Here is an 18,567-nt window from a genome sequence, read left to right as displayed (position 1 = left end):
ATATAGCCACCTTTAAATTGCCTATTGTCTTCAACTTTGAAGAGATGTATTAACCAACACATTTGAATACTGTATTGCATGTTTTATGTATTTTTCTTTCAATGCCAATAAACCATCATAAAATACGTTTTTTTCCCGTGACATCGCGTAAAAATTTTATAGGATGTGTATTCATTAGGGAGAAATAGGATTTGCCCGGGGCAAATGATACAACAGGACAAATAAATGTGCTCAGAAATTACGCACTCTGTCCGCAGTAAGGAACTCGTCACCATAGAAATCGAATCTAGATTATAATTCTATACGCGTCACAATGCCCAATAACATACATTCTAATTCCTAATTCTGTGTGTATCACTCAGAGGTTAAGTTATTCACAATCACAACCAACCTACAGTATATCTATAGCAAACGCGCATTCTTCATTCAAGTCAATCAATATTTTTTATTGTTCTCAGTAAGGTAAGTAGGTCTTCCCATAATGAGAATGACCGATATTGCACGCTTTCGACATTTGAGAAAAATAACGTTACTTGGATCATATCGAATCTATTAGATATACAACCAATTTATCGACAATCTAAGATGACTTGCTTCCTCATCATAATTAAGATCTCATTAATCTCATCTGCATTTTCATTGTTTATATTGCATGGTCTTGTTCTATGTAAGGTATAATGTATATTCTTCCCATTTAGATAACTTTTTTCCAGCATGAATTAATAAAAGATAGATGTACTGCTGTAGACATCTGGTGTTGGGTACTGTGCTCAGTAACCCTCGCTCTTTCTGCAGGGTTTTGGCCAACAACAATTAATAATCAATAAGGCCTCATCACTCTCCATGGAGGAGCAGTTCGTTTTTGCCATGAACCAATTCATATCACTCTCTGATTGCCACATTCTAACTGGTTAAGTCACTAATTGAAGACTCTATTGCAGAAAATGCTCAAGAGGCAATTCTGTATGCTGAAAGCCCAGGGAAGGCTCCCACTGGACCTCCCTCTGAGACCACTGAAGGACTGGCTCCTGGCAGGGAAAAGAGTCTTCCTGGAGTAAGTGCAGTGTTCTCAGACTATTTTCAAATACGAAGTACGAAACTTTATACTTCATTTAGGTAACTTGAGTTTATCACATCAGTACACAAGGCCAAATAATAACCTGAATGTATCAAAATATATTAGATGATAGCAATAGTTTGATAGATAGTGTAGACAGACACAGTCTGATACATTTCCATATTCACATGAAGGCGTGAGGCAGAGACATGGAAGAGATGGAGGAAGGTCTCTGTAGCTGAATTGGTGAGGACTATGTAGAGCAAACAGTACACCCACTGTAAAGCACTTCAAATATCAGCAAGCTCATTTTTGTACCCAGAGAAAAACAATAGCTATCAGTTCAAATTCATAATTTTCCCCATCATTTCAATGATGGACCAGTGTCCAGTCTCACCTGGTACATCAACTGTCTTTTAATGACATATTATGGGGCGGCAGGTAGCTTAGTGGGTAAGAGCGTTGTGCCAGTAACCGAAAGGTCGCTGGTTCTAATCCCCGAGCCGACTAGGTGAAAAATCTGTCGATGTGCCCTTAAGCAAGGCACTTAACCCTAATTGCTCCTGTAAGTCGCTCTGGATAAGAGCGTCTGCTAAATGACGTAAATGTAAAATGTAAATGTAAATGTTGTTACATAGACTTGGGATGCAAAGAGGGGCCTGGAATTACAGGAAACAGAGACAGAGAGAGTTATCCTGCTCAGTGGCCAGAGAGTTCAGGATGAATTAAGGATACCAAATGTCATCGTGGACACTGCTACCGACGGAGACATCCAGCTTCTGAAAGAGGAGCGTTGGAAGTTAACCCGAAAATTCTATGATATGATTGCGGAACTACCAAAGGTAAGGAACAAGAAGCCTGTTTCGTAAGTGTCTTTCCAAGTTGGGTGTATCAGAGTTGTCTCAAACTGGACAATATTACAAATGAGCTTCTATACATTTTGACTTTAGATGTCTGTGGTATGTTTTGTGAAAAAGGACAGATATTGTTTTGTTCTTACTCTTTCATTGCTCTGCATTGTCTATTTAGTCCTATTTCGAATCCACTGAGAGCCTTCCTGAGATGTGTGGCAGAGGTCCTGAGGTGTGTAGCAGAGTGCCTGAGGTGTGCAGCAGAGGTCCTGAGGTGTGCAGAAGAGGTCCTGAAGTGTGCAGAAGCGTGCCTGAGGTGAGAAGCGGAGGTCCTGAGGTGAGGTGCAGAGGTCCTGAGGTGAGCAGCAGAGGTCCTGAGGTGTGTAGCATAAGTTCACAGGTGTGCAGCACAGGTCCTGAGGTGTGCAGTGGAGTGCCTGAGGTGTCAAATGCAGTGGGAGAGGTGTCAAGTGACACAAAGAAGACAGAGGCTACTGGAGCCCTTCGGAACACTGGAAATGGCCTGAGAAAGGTGGTGCAGCTATCCAATGAGAGCCGTACTGAGGTGTGCAGCAGTCCTGAGGTGTGCATCAGAGTGCCTGAGGTGTTCAGTGGAGGTCCCGAGGTATGCAGTGGAGTGCCTGACATGTGCAGTGGAGTGCCTGAAGTGTTCAATGGAGGTCCTGAGGTGTTCAGGGGAAGTCCTGAGGTGTTCAGTGAGGTGCCTGATGCACCAAACGCAGTGGAAGAAGTGTCCAGTGACAAAAAGAAGACAGCGGCTGCTGAAAACCTTCTGGAAACTGAAAATGTCCTTAGCAAGGTGGTGAACCCCAAAGGGTGGCTGAAGGAGGGCTGGGAAGATCAGCTGCACCGAGACTTCACTAATATGATTGCAAAACTCCCAAAGGTAATGAACAAGAAGCCTGTTTTGTAAATGAAAGGTCAAGCATCTTTGAAAGTTGGGTGTATCAGGGTTGTCTCAATCTGGACAATATTATAAATTAGCTACTATAATCTTAGACTTTGGATGTCTGTGGTATGTTTTTAAAAAAATGACAGATGTGTTGTTCTTGCTCTTTCATTACGCTGCATTGTCTGTTTAGTCCTATTTCAGATCCACCGAGAGCCTTCCTGATGTGTGCAGCAGAGGTCCTGAGGCCTCAAACGCAGTGGAAGAGGTGTGCAGTGACACAAAGAAGACAGAGTCTACTGGAAACCATCTGAAAACGGGAAATGGCCTAAGCAAGGTGGTGCAGCTATCCACTGAGAGCTGTCCTGAGGTGAGCAGCGGAGTGACCGAGGCGTTGAACTCAGTGGCAAAGGTGTCCAGCGAAACAAAGAAGCGGAAGAAAAATGGCGTTCTGCGATTCTTCCGACGTGTGTTGAAGTTCTTCACATGCACCATCAGCCTCCCCAAAGAGGAGTGACTCAAGCACAAACACACACACACACACACACAACTCTGGGCCACACTCTGCATCTGAATTTCTCCACCATCTCCACCTTTCCTTTGAACTGCCTATTTTTAATAATAAAAATAAAGGGGATCTGAACCCCAACAAAAAAACTGGTTTCATTTGTGTTTTTCATATAACTTGAAATTCATAATGCTTGAAATAACATTTTTATTAATTAATTATCCAGACTATTAAGCTGTTTGAGAAGTACTTATTAAGTACTTATTAATCACAGTATTACTGCATTACACACTAGTAAATATGTACGAAATCATTTGAGACACTTTGCATATTAATGTAAGTTTGTGGTTGAATGGCTCTACTGTGGGATATGTTCCTGATCAAAACCAAATCAAACTTTATTTTCAGAGCACATTTCTTACAGATTATGCATTTCAAAGTGCTTAGCAAATAAAATAAAAGGTTAGAAAGACACAAATAGGTTTTATAAATTAGACAAATTAAAATAGTAAAACAATAACAGTGGACATGAGAGACTAATGCATTAAAATAAATGAAAATAAATAAGATATATACAATAGATAGTATGACTAAGCAGAAGCATGGCTAAAAAGGTATGTCTTAAGCTCTTCAAACTGTCTACAGTTTCTGAGGCCCTCAGATCCTCCGGCAGGCTGTTCCAAAGGCCAGGACCATAGTGGCTGAAGGCAGCCTCACCAAACGTTTTGGTTCTCACCTTTGGAACAACTAAAAGAGGATCTGAGGGACCGACCGGGCACATACAGTATGTTAAAAGCATGTCAGACATGTGTTCAGGTGCAGGGCCACGTAGTACTTTAAAAATCCCATACAGCTATTTTAAAATAAATTATAAAACTACAGGCAACATTTACATTTAAATTTACGTCATTTAGCAGACACTCTTATCCAGAGCGATTTACAAATTGGTGCATTCAACTTAGGATAGCAAGTGGGACAACCACTTTTCATTTTTATTTTTATGGGGTGGGTGGGGGGGGAGGGGGGTGGGGGGTAGAAGGATTACTTTTATACTATTCCAGGTTGTTATGATGAGTTTCTCAGGTATCAAAGAATCAAGGATTTAAGGATATTCTTAGACATTCTGTGGAGATTTCATACCAAGCATTTATAGAATCACGAGCTTGTGGGTTCATCTAACAAACGGACATGGCTTTGCCCTTCGTCAGTTGAACTAACTAGACAAAAAGACCCTCTGTCTTATATAGCCTTTTGGTTCTCATTCCTTTCACATACATCTGGCAAGTCTCCATGGGCACTCCCTGTCTTTGAAGTTCATCACTTTTTACCCCAAGTCAGTATACTAAACATCACTCATGCTATCCTAAACATCACTAATCTACCTTGACATAATGGAATGAAGACTTTATGGCCCCAAACCACTCATTTCTTAACTCTTCCTCTGTCCTCACAACACTATGGCATGACATCATTATACCATAAAGGTCATACATATTACCACGAGGTCATACATATTGTAGATACTATTGTTTTCTTTGATAATAACCCCAATATCAAACCATCCTGTGGCCTCCACCTGCCAGTAGAAACGTCCAGTAGACCCTTGGTACAATGCACAGACAGGGATCTTGTACAAATTGATGGATCAATCCATTTATTTGATTCTTCCCCTCTGGTAGCTTCGTTTCCTATGCTAACACCGTCCCCACTGTTAGCATTGTTAGCTTCGTTTCCTATGCTAGCACCATCCCCACTGTTAGCATTGTTAGCTTCGTTTCCTATGCTAGCACTACTCTGACTGTTAGCATTGTCCTCTCTCCACAACACTGTCCTCCTATCCTTAAATCTGTCCTTAAATCTGACAATTCATCTTGATGGTTGTAAAGTCGTCTCAAATAAAACTGTGAAGGACCTCGGCGTTACTCTTGACCCTGATCTCTCTTTTGACGAACATATCAAGACTGTTTCAAGGATAGCTTTTTTCCATCTACGTAACATTGCAAAAATCAGAAATTTTCTGTCCAAAAATGATGCAGAAAAATTAATCCATGCATTTGTTACTTCTAGGTTAGACTACTGCAATGCTCTATTTTCCGGCTACCCGGATAAAGCACTAAATAAACTTCAGTTAGTGCTAAATACGGCTGCTAGAATCCTGACTAGAACCAAGAAATTTGATCATATTACTCCAGTGCTAGCTTCCCCTACACTGGCTTCCTGTTAAGGCAAGGGCTGATTTCAAGGTTTTACTGTTAACCTATAAAGCGTTACATGGGCTTGCTCCTACCTATCTTTCCGAGTTGGTCCTGCCGTACATACCAATACATGCACGCTACGGTCACAAGACGCAGGCCTCCTAATTGTCCCTAGAATTTCTAAGCAAACAGCGGGGAGGCAGGGCTTTCTCCTATAGATCTCCATTTTTATGGAACAGTCTGCCTACCCATGTGAGAGACGCAGACTCGGTCTCAACCTTTAAGTCTTTACTGAAGACTTATCTCTTCAGTAGGTCATATGATTGAGTGTAGTCTGGCCCAGGAGTGTGAAGGTGAACGGAAAGGCTCTGGAGCAACGAACAGCCCTTGCTGTCTCTGCCAGGCCGGTTCCCCTCTCCACTGGGGTTCTCTGCCTCTAACCCTGTTGCAGGGGCTGAGTCACTGGCTTGCTGGTGCTCTTTCATGCCGTCCCTGGGAGGGGTGCGTCACTTGAGTGGGTTGAGTTACTGACGTGATCTTCCTGTCTGGGTTGGCGCCCCCTGGTTTGTGCTGTGGTGGAGACCTCTGTGGGCTATACTGGCCTTGTCTCAGGATTGTAAGTTGGTGGTTGAGGATATCCCTCTAGTGGTGCGGGGGCTGTGCTTTGGCGGAGTGGGTGGGGGTTATATCCTTCCTGTTTGGCCCTGTCCGGGGTTTCTTCGGATGGGGCCACAGTGTCTCCGGACCGCTCCTGTCTCAGCCTCCAGTATTTATGCTGCAGTAGTTTATGTGTCGGGGGCTGGGGTTAGTTGGTTATACCTGGAGTACTTCTCCTGTCTTATCCAGTGTCCTGTGTGAATTTAAGTATGCTCTCTCTCTAATTCTCTCGTTCTCTCTTTCTCTCTGAGAACCTGAGCCCTAGGACCATACGTCAGGACTACCGGGCATGATGACACCTTGCTGTCCCCAGTCCGCCTGGCCTTGCTGCTATTCCAGTTTCAACTGTTCTGCCTGCGGTTACGAAACCCCTACCTGTCCCAGACCTGCTGTTTTCAACTCTTAATGATCGGCTATGAAAAGCCAACTGAGAGACCTGAGCCCTAGGACCATACGTCGGGACTACCGGCCGTGGTGACTCCTTGCTGTCCCCAGTCCGCCTGGCCTTGCTGCTATTCCAGTTTCAACTGTTCTGCCTGCGGTTATGGAACCCCTACCTGTCCCAGACCTGCTGTTTTCAACTCTTAATGATCGGCTATGAAAAGCCAACTGAGATTTATTCCTGATTATTATTTGACCATGCTTGTCACTTATGAACATTTTTGAACATCTTGGCATGGTTCTGTTATAATCTCCACCCGGCACAGCCAGAAGAGGACTGGCCACCCCTCATAGCCTGGTTCCTCTCTAGGTTTCTTCCTAGGTTTTCGCCTTTCTAGGGAGTTTTTCCTAGCCACCGTGCTTCTACACCTGCATTACTAGCTGTTTGGGGTTTTAGGCTGGGTTTCTGTACAGCACTTCGAGATATTAGCTGATGTAAGAAGGGCTATATAAAATAAAATTGATTGATTGATTGATCCTCAGACAGCCTCAGGTCAATGTGTGCAGAATCTGGGTCCAGGGTGAGCTCACAGGAATCTGTAGAAGACACACATGCACAATGAGGAGCCAGGGAAATAGGAAAGTTAAATGTTTTTCTGTTTAGCTGACGGTACTTTCTCATTGTTTTAAAGGAAATGTCAAACTGAAGAAACCCTGTATATCATATTACACATCAGTCAGACTCACATTTCCTCAGGCCTGGTTTGATCCTGCACTCTCCACACAAGTCCACACTGTATTGTTTTAATAGAAATAGTTCATGTCAAGAAATAATCATAATATGCAGAGGAATATTAAAGGAATATTAAAGTAACTAAATAGTGTACACATAACATATTACACTAACTTGAGTTTATCCAGTCTACAGTGTGGATCTCCTCCAGTCTAGCAGAGAGCAGCTTCACTCCAGAGTCTCCTGGGTGATTGTAGCTCAGGTCCAGTTCTCTCAGGTGGGAGGGGTTTGACCTCAGAGCTGAATCCAGAGAAGCACAGCCTTCCTCTGTGACCAGACAACCAGACAGCCTGCAGAGAACAGTTGGACTGAGTTAGGGTGCCATACTCAATTCAAAAGGGTTTGCTTACATCAATATGTGAGCCTCTCACGCCAAAACCTGCAAGGCACAGCGAGGGTCCCCCAGGTCAGCAGAGAGTCGCTCCACTCCTGAATCCCCCAAGTCGTTGTCTCTCAGGTCCAGCTCTATCAGGGTTGAGTTTGAACACAGGACAGAGGACAGGGACTCACAGGATAACTCTGATAGATTACACTGCCTCAGTCTAAGAGATGAATGAGAGAGATAGTGGGAGAAACAGAGAGAGAGAGAGAGATTGAAATTTGAATTTGGTTTTCTCCAAATACCTATGCACAGAAATACAGAATGTTAAATAAAACTGTATGTATGTATGTATACCACACTTTACATTTTTTTTTTTTTTTTTTTTTTTACAGCATCATCATTTCTCACCCCAGTTTCTGTATCTGACAGTGTGGATCCTCCAGTCCAGCAGAGAGCAGCTTCAGTCCCATGTCGCCCAGGGTGTTGCAGCTCAGATGCAGTTCCTCCAACTGGGAGGCTGCTAGAGCAGGGGACAAACTTCCACAGGAAGTGACCTCACAACGGACAAGTCTGGCGTGAGAGAATATGGAATTAAAAGGGGCTGTATGGATTGACACGATTCGAAAAACTTGTTGTCGTAAATATCGCACCTCAGTATCTTCAGTTCACAGTGTGGACTCATAAGCCCAGTGGAGATCCCCTCCACCCCGGTGTCTGTCAGTTTGTTGTCGCTGAGGTCCAGCTTTCTCAGATGGCTGTTCTCTGACGCCAGAGCTGAAGCCACAATTTCACCGCAGCTCTCGTCGAGCCAACACCCAGGAAACCTATGGATTACAACAAAGTGGATCATCCTTCTACACTTTGTGGACTTACATGCTTTAGTCTCTTACGGAGTGTAATCGTAGTAAACAAGTTTACAGAAGAGTCTTTTAAATTGACTTCAAACAGCTAAACACTTGGCTGACTTCCCCTGTTCCGTCCCCTAACATCCCTTAGGTGCCGTTGTTGCATTGCTAGTTGCCAGCAGAAGAAGAAGCTGTAGATCCATCCATTCATGTCACAAACGGCTTCCGTTTCTATTTTTCTTCCACTTTACTAAGAAGCTTTTTCTTGGTTTGCTCTTTTTTTTGTTTTGTTTACTAATAATTGCTCACCTTAGTGTGTGCAGCTGACTGTAAGATTGATTCAGTGCAGCAGTTAGCACCTCCAGCTCAGTTGTTGAAAACCCTTGGATATGACTGATGTCTAGTGACTCTAGTCTGTTGTTGGGACTTGCCAGCGCGTCTATGAAGGGCTTCTGGTTCTCCAGCTGGCTGTAGATTATGCTGAGTTCTCTCAGGTGTGAGCCAGGCATTTGGATAGCTGATGCCAAAATTTCAGCGCAGTCATCTGTGAAATAGCAGGCCACTAGCCTTAAGAGGGGAAAACAAAGGGCTTATAAAGGACATTAAAAAAAAGTGTAAACTATACTAATAGTCGTAAGTGACTACGGGAATCTACCAATCTTAGGAAAGTAAATGGAGGCAGGTAGCTTAGTGGGTAAGAGCGTTGTGCCAGTAACCGAAAGGTCGCTGGTTCTATTCCCCGAGCCGACTAGGTGAAAAATCTATCTGTACCCTTAAGCAAGGCACTTAACCCTAATTGCTCCTGTAAGTCGCTCTGGATAAGAGCGTCTGCTAAATGACGTAAATGTAAATTCACTATCATCTGAACTTACATAGCCTTCCTGCAGTATCTAACTATTGGGAGGAGTCTGCTACGGCCCTGACTTGACGTGTTGTATTTTCTCGTGTCAAATTCATCCAGCACCTCCTCTGACATCAACAGCATGTACGCCAGCGCCGAGCACTGAGCAGGTGTCAGCTCAATCTTGGAGAGACTTTGGGAGGTCAGGAACTTTAGAATTTCATTCACCAGGGAGTTGTCCTTCAGCTCAATCAAACAGTAGAGGAGATTGATACACCTCTCTGAGGAAACAAACCATTCAGTCGATAACTTGACCTTGATGTATTGGATGGTATTCTGGATACTCTCTTTGTCTCCCTCTGTCTGGAGCTGTAGGCATTTCAAGAGGATCTGATTGGACTCCAGTGAGATGCCCAGAAGGAAGCGGAGGAAGAGGTCCAGGTGGCCGTTCTTGTTGTGGGAACGCTTTATCCACTGCACACCTGTGTAAGTCATGCAATGTATCCAGCTTTCCGAAATATAGTGAAACCCATGGTGAAATCCATGGCAAACCATTGGCATGACAATGGGAAACATAGAGTGCTGCGAAGAACTCCTGAATGCTGAGATGCACAAAGCTATACAACTTCACTCTAAACATTGGGTCCTCCTCTCTGAATATCTCTGTGCACATCCCTGAGCCCAAAAAGGCTTCATTGATATCAATATCACACTCTCTCAAATCTTCTTCAGAAAACACCAGATTGCTCTTTAACAGGTTATGGGAGGCTAGTTTTCCAAGTTTCAAAATGATCTGTACGTCAGACTCTGACAGTTTCCGAAGGTCTGTTTCATTTTTCCCATGCTTCTTGTTCTCCAGGTTTGTCAGAGTGAGTAGGAAACAAATGTACATCTCAGTCAGAGTTTTAGGGACTTCTTCAGAACAGGATCCTCTCAACATGTTCCCAAGAACCATGGCAGTAATCCAACAGAAGACCGGAATGTGGCACATGATGAAGAGACTCCTCGATGTCTTTATGTGTGAGATGATTTTGCTGGACAGGTTCTCATCATCACTGAATCTCTTCTTGAAGTATTCTTCTTTCAGTGGGTCGTTGAATCCCCGAACTTCTGTTACACGGTCAAAACAGTCGGAGGGTATCTTATCAACTGCTGCTGGTCGGGAGGTTATCCAGAGGAGAGCAGAAGGAAGCAGATTCCCCTTGATGAGGTTTGTCAGCAGCACGTCCACTGATGTTGTCTTGGTTACATTAGACAACCTCTTGTTGTTATGGAAATCCAGTGGAAGTTAGCTTTCATCCAGACCATCCAAGATGAACACGACTTTGCAGTCGACCACCTTCTTTGTGTCTTCCATATCTGAAAGTTCAGGGTGGAAGTCACTCAGCAGCTCCAACAGACTGTACTGGTCGTCTTTGTTTCGATTCAAATCCCTGAATGGAAGGGGTGAAGACGAAATCTACATCCTGATTGGCTTCGTCCTTCTGCCCAGTCAAGGATGAACTTCTGCACCGAGACTGATTTTCCGATGCCAGCGATACCCTTCGTCAGCAGAGTTCTGACGGATGCCTCTTGTTGGAATATGGATTTGAAGACGTCATTGCAGTTGATTGCATGGTCTTGAAATGCTTTGGTCCGAGCCGCGTCGTCCATCTTCCAAACCTCGTGCTCTCTGTTCTCCCCTTCACTCTCTGTGATGTAGAGCTCTGGGTAGATCTTGTTGAGCAACGTTGGATCTCCACGTTTTGCAATGCCCTCAAAGATGTTCCCAGACTTCTTCCTCATTGAGGTTGTTTTTCACTCCTCGCAGGCCTACTTGTAATTACTTCTAATCAGGAGAACAGTAGAGATATTGAGTAGTTTGTTAGTCCGAGTTTGCCGTTCTAGTGTCTGTAATATGTCACTTTTCACACAAAGTTAGTTTGCTATAGTTCTAATCAGAGTTTGATTATTTGTTACATTGTATTTTTTTTTTCCATTTGGTCTGGTCGTGTTCACATTGCCAAATGTCAAAGGAATGAAATTGCCTAAACGAAACCATGTGTTCTTCATGCAGGTTGACTCATCATGGGTTGTTTGGTAGAGTACTTAACCTACACCCAATGTAGACGGTGCTAAATAGCCTAATAATGAGAAGATTTGCAAGGTCAATTCATGATGTTTATATATTCACTTTAAATAGGATAAAGTTTACGTCACTGCTGTGTTTTAAATGGCGCAAAACGCAGACGAAAAGTCAACTATAATGAGGATTCACATTCTGTCTTATTTTAGTAGAGCTGTATCTGTTCATCTCAAATAAGTACAGAGGTTTGGTTCACTGAAAATCATTTTTGAGAATGTGCACATTTCTGTGTGACTCACCAGTAGCTGGATGACTTGTCTCTGGAGGGAGACAGGAAACAGTCAAGCTCTTAATTTAAAAAAAAGAAATACCCTCTATTATCTTCGTAAATATCTTTATGATCTTCGGTCGTAAAATAATAAACTGAGAAATAAAGTTTCTCACCAGCATCATGTGAACTCATAGTGATATTAATGTTAACTGGATCCCTCACCATTGCAGCCAACAAGCTGGGGTGCATCGACATTAGAACATGAAGAGTTGGGTTGACAACATTAATGGAGGCTCAAATAATTGAAAAGACACTTAATCTAAAGACACTCACCACACTCAGCCTAAGTTTTCGTTGTCTGATGAAAGTGTTCTTTGTCTCTGATTTAAATGTTCACTTCCCTCATGACCTCATTTGTAGGCAGGTTTTAATGTCTATGCTTTCTTGCAACACCTGCCAATGCCAACTCATAAATTGTAGTGTCGCAATATCAAAGGTAAAATGCGATAATATAGCCTTGGCACCCCCTTTTAAGGTTAATAATTAATTTGGAGTTACTGAAGGCTTAGCAACACCAGTCAATATACAAGCCATAGACTGTTCACTCTGCTGCCGTCCGGCAAACTGTAGCGGAGCATCGGCTCTATGAGCCTGTCCGACAGCTTCTACCCCCAAGCCATAGACTGTTCACTCTGCTGCCGTCCGGCAAACTGTAGCGGAGCATCGGCTCTATGAGCCTGTCCGACAGCTTCTACCCCCAAGCCATAGACTGTTCACTCTGCTACCGTCCGGCAAACTGTAGCGGAGCATCGGCTCTATGAGCCTGTCCGACAGCTTCTACCCCCAAGCCATAGACTGTTCACTCTGCTGCCGTCCGGCAAACTGTAGCGGAGCATCGGCTCTATGAGCCTGTCCGACAGCTTCTACCCCCAAGCCATAGACTGTTCACTCTGCTGCCGTCCGGCAAACTGTAGCGGAGCATCAGTTCTATGAGCCTGTCCGACAGCTTCTACCCCCAAGCCAGAAGACTGATAAATAGTTAATGAAATGGTTACCCACTGACCCTATCTGGCATTGACTCTATGCACACTCACTATATATACACACTACATACACTCTCATTAGACTATATATACACACTATATACACACTCACTAGACTATATATACACACTATATACACACTCACTAGACTATATATACACACTATATACACACTCACTAGACTATATACACACTATATACACACTATATACACACTCACTAGACTATATACACACTATATACACACTATATACACACTCACTAGACTATATACACACACTTGACTATACACACTCACTAGACTATATATACACACTATATACAGTGGGGGGGAAAAGTATTTAGTCAAATCAAATCAAATGTTATTGGTCACATGTGCCGAATACAACAGGTGCAGACATTACAGTGAAATGCTTACTTACAGCCCTTAACCAACAGTGCATTTATTTTTAACCAAAAAGTAAAAATAAAAACAACAACAAAAAAAGTGTTGAGAAAAAAAAAGAGCAGAAGTAAAATAAAGTGACAGTAGGGAGGCTATATATACAGGGGGGTACCGTTGCAGAGTCAATGTGCGGGGGCACCGGCTAGTTGAGGTAATTGAGGTAATATGTACATGTGGGTAGAGTTAAAGTGACTATGCATAAATAATTAACAGAGTAGCAGCAGCGTAAAAAGGATGGGGTGGGGGGCAGTGCAAATAGTCCGGTAGCCATGATTAGCTGTTCAGGAGTCTTATGGCTTGGGGGTAGAAGCTGTTGAGAAGTCTTTTGGACCTAGACTTGGCACTTCGGTACCGCTTGCCGTCTGCGGTAGCAGAGAGAACAGTCTATGACTAGGGTGGCTGGAGTCTTTGACAATTTTGAGGGCCTTCCTCTGACACCGCCTGGTATAGAGGTCCTGGATGGCAGGAAGCTTGGCCCCAGTGATGTACTGGGCCGTACGCACTACCCTCTGTAGTGCCTTGCGGTCGGAGGCCAAGCAGTTGCCATACCAGGCGGTGATGCAACCACTCAGGATGCTCTCGATGGTGCAGCTGTAGAATTTTTTGAGGATCTGAGGACCCATGCCAAATCTTTTCAGTCTCCTGAGGGGGAATAGGCTTTGTCGTGCCCTCTTCACGACTGTCTTGGTGTGTTTGGACCATGATAGTTCGTTGGTGATGTGGACACCAAGGAACTTGAAGCTCTCAACCTGTTCCACTACAGCCCCGTCGATGAGAATGGGGGCGTGCTCAGTCCTCTTTTTTTTCCTGTAGTCCACAATCATCTCCTTTGTCTTAGTCACGTTGAGGGAGAGGTTGTTGTCCTGGCACCACACGGCCAGGTCTCTGACCTCCTCCCTATAGGCTGTCTCATCGTTGTCGGTGATCAGGCCTACCACTGTTGTGTCGTCGGCAAACTTAATGATGGTGTTGGAGTTGTGCCTGGCCATGCAGTCATGGGTGAATAGAGAGTACAGGAGGGGACTGAGCACGCACCCCTGAGGGGCCCCCGTGTTGAGGATCAGTGTGGCAGATGTGTTGTTACCTACCCTTACCACCTGGGGGCGGCCCGTCAGGAAGTCCAGGATCCAGTTGCAGAGGGAGTGTCACACCCTGGCTCTGGGACTCTATATGTTGAGCCAGGGTGTGTTCATTCTATGTGTTCTATTTCTATGTTGGGGGTTCTAGGTTGTGTATTTCTATGTTGGCCTGAGTGACTCCCAATCAGAGGCAACGAGTGTCAGCTGTTGACTGGTTGTCTCTGATTGGGAGCCATATTTATACTGTCTGTTTTCCTTTTGTGTTTGTGGGTTCTTGTTCCGTGTTCGGTCATTGTCACCGTGGACTTCACGAGTCGTTTATTGTTTTGTTTCGTGCTTTAATATAATAAAGTAACATGTTCGTTCATCACGCTGCGCATTGGTCTACTCAATACGACGATCGTGACAGAAGAACCCACCATAAAAGGACCAAGCAGCGTGTCCAGGAGCAGGCAGACTGGACATGGGAGGAAGCGCCAGGAAAGGAGATGGAGAGGCTGGCGATGGCCCAGGTGGGCAAATCGTGGTCCTGGGAGGACATGCTCGGGGCAAGGGACCTTGGGCAAGGATTAAGGCCCTGGTGAGAGAGGAGCAGCGGCGTCAGCAGTGCCATCGTCGGACGGACGAGAGGCAACCCCAAAACATTTTTAGGGGGGGGCACACGGCATGGGCGGCTGGGCAGCAGGAGGCTGCCACAGGGCGATTTGGAGAGGAGGCCATCGGGTTAAGGGGGCCAGAAGGCAGGTTGGCGGAGCCTGGATGGAGAGCGGAACCAACTTCCCGTACTCAGGCATGGCAGCATGGGACGGGGCAGGTTCCGCGGTATGCGGAGCGGCGTACTGTGCCACGAGTGGGCCGGCATAGTCCTGTACGTCCTGTGTGAGCACCCCGCACGTGTCGTGCGAAGGGGGGTATGCAGCCAGGACGGAGTATGCCGGCTCAACGCTCGTGGTCTCCAATGCCTCTCCGCGGTCCCGGATATCCTGCTCCAGTGTCACGTGCTGTTATGCCAGTACGGGTACACAGCCCTGTACGTCCTGTGCGGATGCCTCACACAGAGTGTGTGAGGGTAGGCATTCAGCCAGGAAGGGTTGTGGCCGCTCTTCACTCCAGGTCTCCTATCCGTCTCCACAGCCCGGTTCGGCCTGTCCCTGCTCCACGCACCAAGCCTACGGTGTGCGTCGCCAGCCCAGTCCGGCCTGTCCCTGCTCCACGCACCAAGCCTACGGTGTGCGTCGCCAGCCCGGCCCGGCCTGTTCCTGCCACTCGCACCAAGCCTACGGTGCGCGTCGCCAGCCCGGCCCGGCCTGTTCCTGCCACTCGCACCAAGCCAGGGTGCGAGTCGCCAGCCCGGCCCGGCCTGTTCCTGCCACTCGCACCAAGCCAGGGGTGCGAGTCGCCAGCCCGGCCCGGCCTGTTCCTGCCACTCGCACCAAGCCAGGGGTGCGAGTCGTCAGCCCGGTAAAGCCCGTTCCGGCTCCACGCACAAGCCAGGGGTGCGCATCGTCAGCCCGGTCCGGCCCGTTGCTGCTCCACGCACTAGCCAGGGGTGCGAGTCGTCAGTCCGGTGAGGCCCGTTCCGCTCCACGCACCAAGCCAGGGGTGCGTATCGTCAGCCCGGTCCGCCCGTTGCTGCTCCACGCACCAAGCCAGGGGTGCGCATCGTCAGCCCGGTCCGGTCCGTTCCTGCCTCACGCACTAGCCAGGGGTGCGCGTCGTCAGTCCGGCACAACCCGTGCCTGGGTCATCGGTGCCAAATCAGGTACCGCTCAACTGCTCCACAACGGAGCTGAAGCTAGCCGTTCCTGCTACGTTCAGGTCAGCTCCAGCCAAGCGGGGCCAGACCGGACCAGGGGCGCTATGGGGGGATTATTGGAGGGTGGTGGGCAAGGCCGGAGCCAGAACCGCCGCCGAGGAGGTATGCCCACCCAGCCCTCCCCTGTTTTGCTCTTATTGAGGCGCGGTCGCAGTCCGCGCCTTTAGGGGTACTGTCACACCCTGGCTCTGGGACTCTATATGTTGAGCCAGGGTGTGTTCATTCTATGTGTTCTATTTCTATGTTGGGGGTTCTAGGTTGTGTATTTCTATGTTGGCCTGAGTGACTCCCAATCAGAGGCAACGAGTGTCAGCTGTTGGCTGGTTGTCTCTGATTGGGAGCCATATTTATACTGTCTGTTTTCCTTTTGTGTTTGTGGGTTCTTGTTCCGTGTTCGGTCATTGTCACTGTGGACTTCACGAGTCGTTTATTGTTTTGTTTCGTGCTTTAATATAATAAAGTAACATGTTCGTTCATCACGCTGCGCATTGGTCTACTCAATACGACGATCGTGACAGGGAGGTGTTTAGTCCCAGGATCCTTAGCTTAGTGATGAGCTTAGAGGGCACTATGGTGTTGAATGCTGAGCTGTAGTCAATGAATAGCATTCTCACGTAGGTGTTCCTCTTGTCCAGGTGGGAAAGGGCAGTGTGGAGTGCAATAGAGATTGCATCATCTGTGGATCTGTTGGGGCGGTATGCAAATTGGAGTGGGTCTATGGTTTCTGGGATAATGCTGTTGATGTGAGCCATGACCAGCCTTTCAAAGCACTTCATGGCTACAGACGTCAGTGCTACGGGTCGGTAGTCATTTAGGCAGGTTATCTTAGAGTCCTTGAGCACGGGGACTATGGTGGTCTGCTTGAAACATGTTGGTATTACAGACTCAGTCAGGGACATGTTGAAAATGTCAGTGAAGACACTTGCCAGTTGGTCAGCACATGCTCGGAGTACACGTCCTGGTAATCCGTCTGGCCCTACGGCCTTGTGAATGTTGACCTGCTTAAAAGTCTTACGCACATCGGCTACGGAGAGCGTGATCACATAGTCATCCGGAACAGCTGGTGCTCTCATGCATGCTTCAGTGTTGCTTGCCTCGAGCGAGCATAGAAGTGGTTTAGCTTGTCTGGTAGGCTTGTGTCACTGGGCAGCTCGCGGCTGTGCTTCCCCTTTGTAGTCTGTAATAGTTATCAAGCCCTGCCACATCCGACGAGCGTCAGAGCCAGTGTAGTACGATTCAATCTTAGTCCTGTATTGACTCTTTGCCTGTGATGGTTCGTCTGAGGTCATAGCGTGATTTCTTATAAGCGTCCGGGTTAGAGTCCCGTTCCTTGAAAGCGGCAGCTCTACCCTTTAGCTCAGTGCGGATGTTTCCTGTAATCCATGGCTTCTGGTTGGGGTATGTACTTACGGTCACTGTGGGGACGACATCATCGATGCACTTATTGATGAAGCCAGTGACTGATGTGGTGTACTCCTCAATGCTGTCTGAAGAATCCCGGAACATGTTCCAGTCTGTGCTAGCAAAACAGTCCTGTAACTTAGCATCTGCGTCATCTGACCACTTTTTTATTAACCGAGTCACTGGTGCTTCCTGCTTTAGTTTTTGCTTTTAAGCAGGAATCAGGAGGATAGAGGTATGGTCAGATTTACATTTTACATTTACATTTTAGTCATTTAGCAGACGCTCTTATCCAGAGCGACTTACAGGAGCAATTAGGGTTAAGTGCCTTGCTCAAGGGCACATTAACGTCATTTAGCAGGCGCTCTTAGCCAGAGCGACTCACAAATTGGTGCGTTCACCCTATAGCCAGTGGGATAACCATTTTACAATTTGGGGGGGGGGTTTAGAAGGATTACTTTATCCTATCCCAGGTATTCCTTAAAGAGGTGGGGTTTCAAATGTCTCCGGAAGGTGGTGAGTGACTCCGCTGTCCTGGCGTCGTGAGGGAGCTTGTTCCACCATTGGGGTGCCAGAGCAGCGAACAGTTTTGACTGGGCTGAGCGGGAGCTATGCTTCCGCAGAGGAAGGGAGCCAGCAGGCCAGAGGTGGATGAACGCAATGCCCTCGTTTGGGTGTAGGGACTGATCAGAGCCTGAAGGTACAGAGGTGCCGTTCCCCTCACTGCTCCATAGGCAAGCACCATGGTCTTGTAGCGGATCGAGCTTCAACTGGAAGCCAGTGGAGTGTGCGGAGGAGGGGGGTGACGTGAGAGAACTTGGGAAGGTTGAACACCAGACGGGCTGCGGCATTCTGGATGAGTTGTAGGGGTTTAATGGCACAGGCAGGGAGGCCAGCCAACAGCGAGTTGCAGTAGTCCAGACGGGAGATGACAAGTGCCTGGATTAGGACCTGTGCCGCTTCCTGTGTAAGGCAGGGTCGTACTCTCCGAATGTTGTAGAGCATGAACCTGCAGGAGCGGGTCACCGCCTTGATGTTGGCGGAGAACGACAGGGTGTTGTCCAGGGTCACGCCTAGGCTCTTCGCA

The 18,567-nt window shown here is 46.6% G+C and overlaps 1 protein-coding gene and 1 long non-coding RNA gene across 2 annotated transcripts; one reads left to right on the top strand and one right to left on the bottom strand.

The window, feature by feature from the left end:
• Positions 1 to 375: 375 nt before the first annotated feature.
• On the top strand, positions 376 to 3,358 carry LOC123485439. Its single transcript, XM_045216353.1, has 7 exons — positions 376 to 462; positions 796 to 854; positions 942 to 1,054; positions 1,252 to 1,303; positions 1,696 to 1,899; positions 2,087 to 2,815; positions 3,012 to 3,358. The coding sequence occupies exons 3-7, from the start codon at positions 945 to 947 to the stop codon at positions 3,333 to 3,335; spliced, it is 1,419 nt and encodes a 472-aa protein (XP_045072288.1). The 5' UTR covers positions 376 to 462; positions 796 to 854; positions 942 to 944; the 3' UTR covers positions 3,336 to 3,358.
• A 3,736-nt stretch (positions 3,359 to 7,094) lies between these two features.
• Positions 7,095 to 7,637, bottom strand: LOC121561599. The gene is made up of 3 exons (XR_005999280.1): positions 7,467 to 7,637; positions 7,307 to 7,353; positions 7,095 to 7,156 (listed from the first exon to the last, which is right to left on the bottom strand). It is a non-coding gene; the product is annotated as an uncharacterized LOC121561599 (long non-coding RNA).
• Between the last annotated feature and the right edge of the window lie 10,930 nt (positions 7,638 to 18,567).

The sequence above is a fragment of the Coregonus clupeaformis genome, unplaced genomic scaffold (assembly GCF_020615455.1).
Source record: "Coregonus clupeaformis isolate EN_2021a unplaced genomic scaffold, ASM2061545v1 scaf0689, whole genome shotgun sequence".
In the NCBI taxonomy this organism is placed as follows: Eukaryota; Metazoa; Chordata; class Actinopteri; order Salmoniformes; family Salmonidae; genus Coregonus; species Coregonus clupeaformis.
This window is presented reverse-complemented; position numbering and strand designations above follow the sequence as displayed.

What these genes read in the sequence shown, in the direction of transcription:
- LOC123485439 (XM_045216353.1), top strand. Translation starts at nt 945, where the DNA reads ATGCTCAAGAGGCAATTCTGTATGCTGAAAGCCCAGGGAAGGCTCCCA. An exon ending in GGGAAAAGAGTCTTCCTGGA is followed by an intron (nt 1,055 to 1,251) that starts GTAAGTGCAGTG and finishes ATTCACATGAAG; the next exon opens with GCGTGAGGCAGAGACATGGA. An exon ending in TGATTGCGGAACTACCAAAG is followed by an intron (nt 1,900 to 2,086) that starts GTAAGGAACAAG and finishes TTGTCTATTTAG; the next exon opens with TCCTATTTCGAATCCACTGA.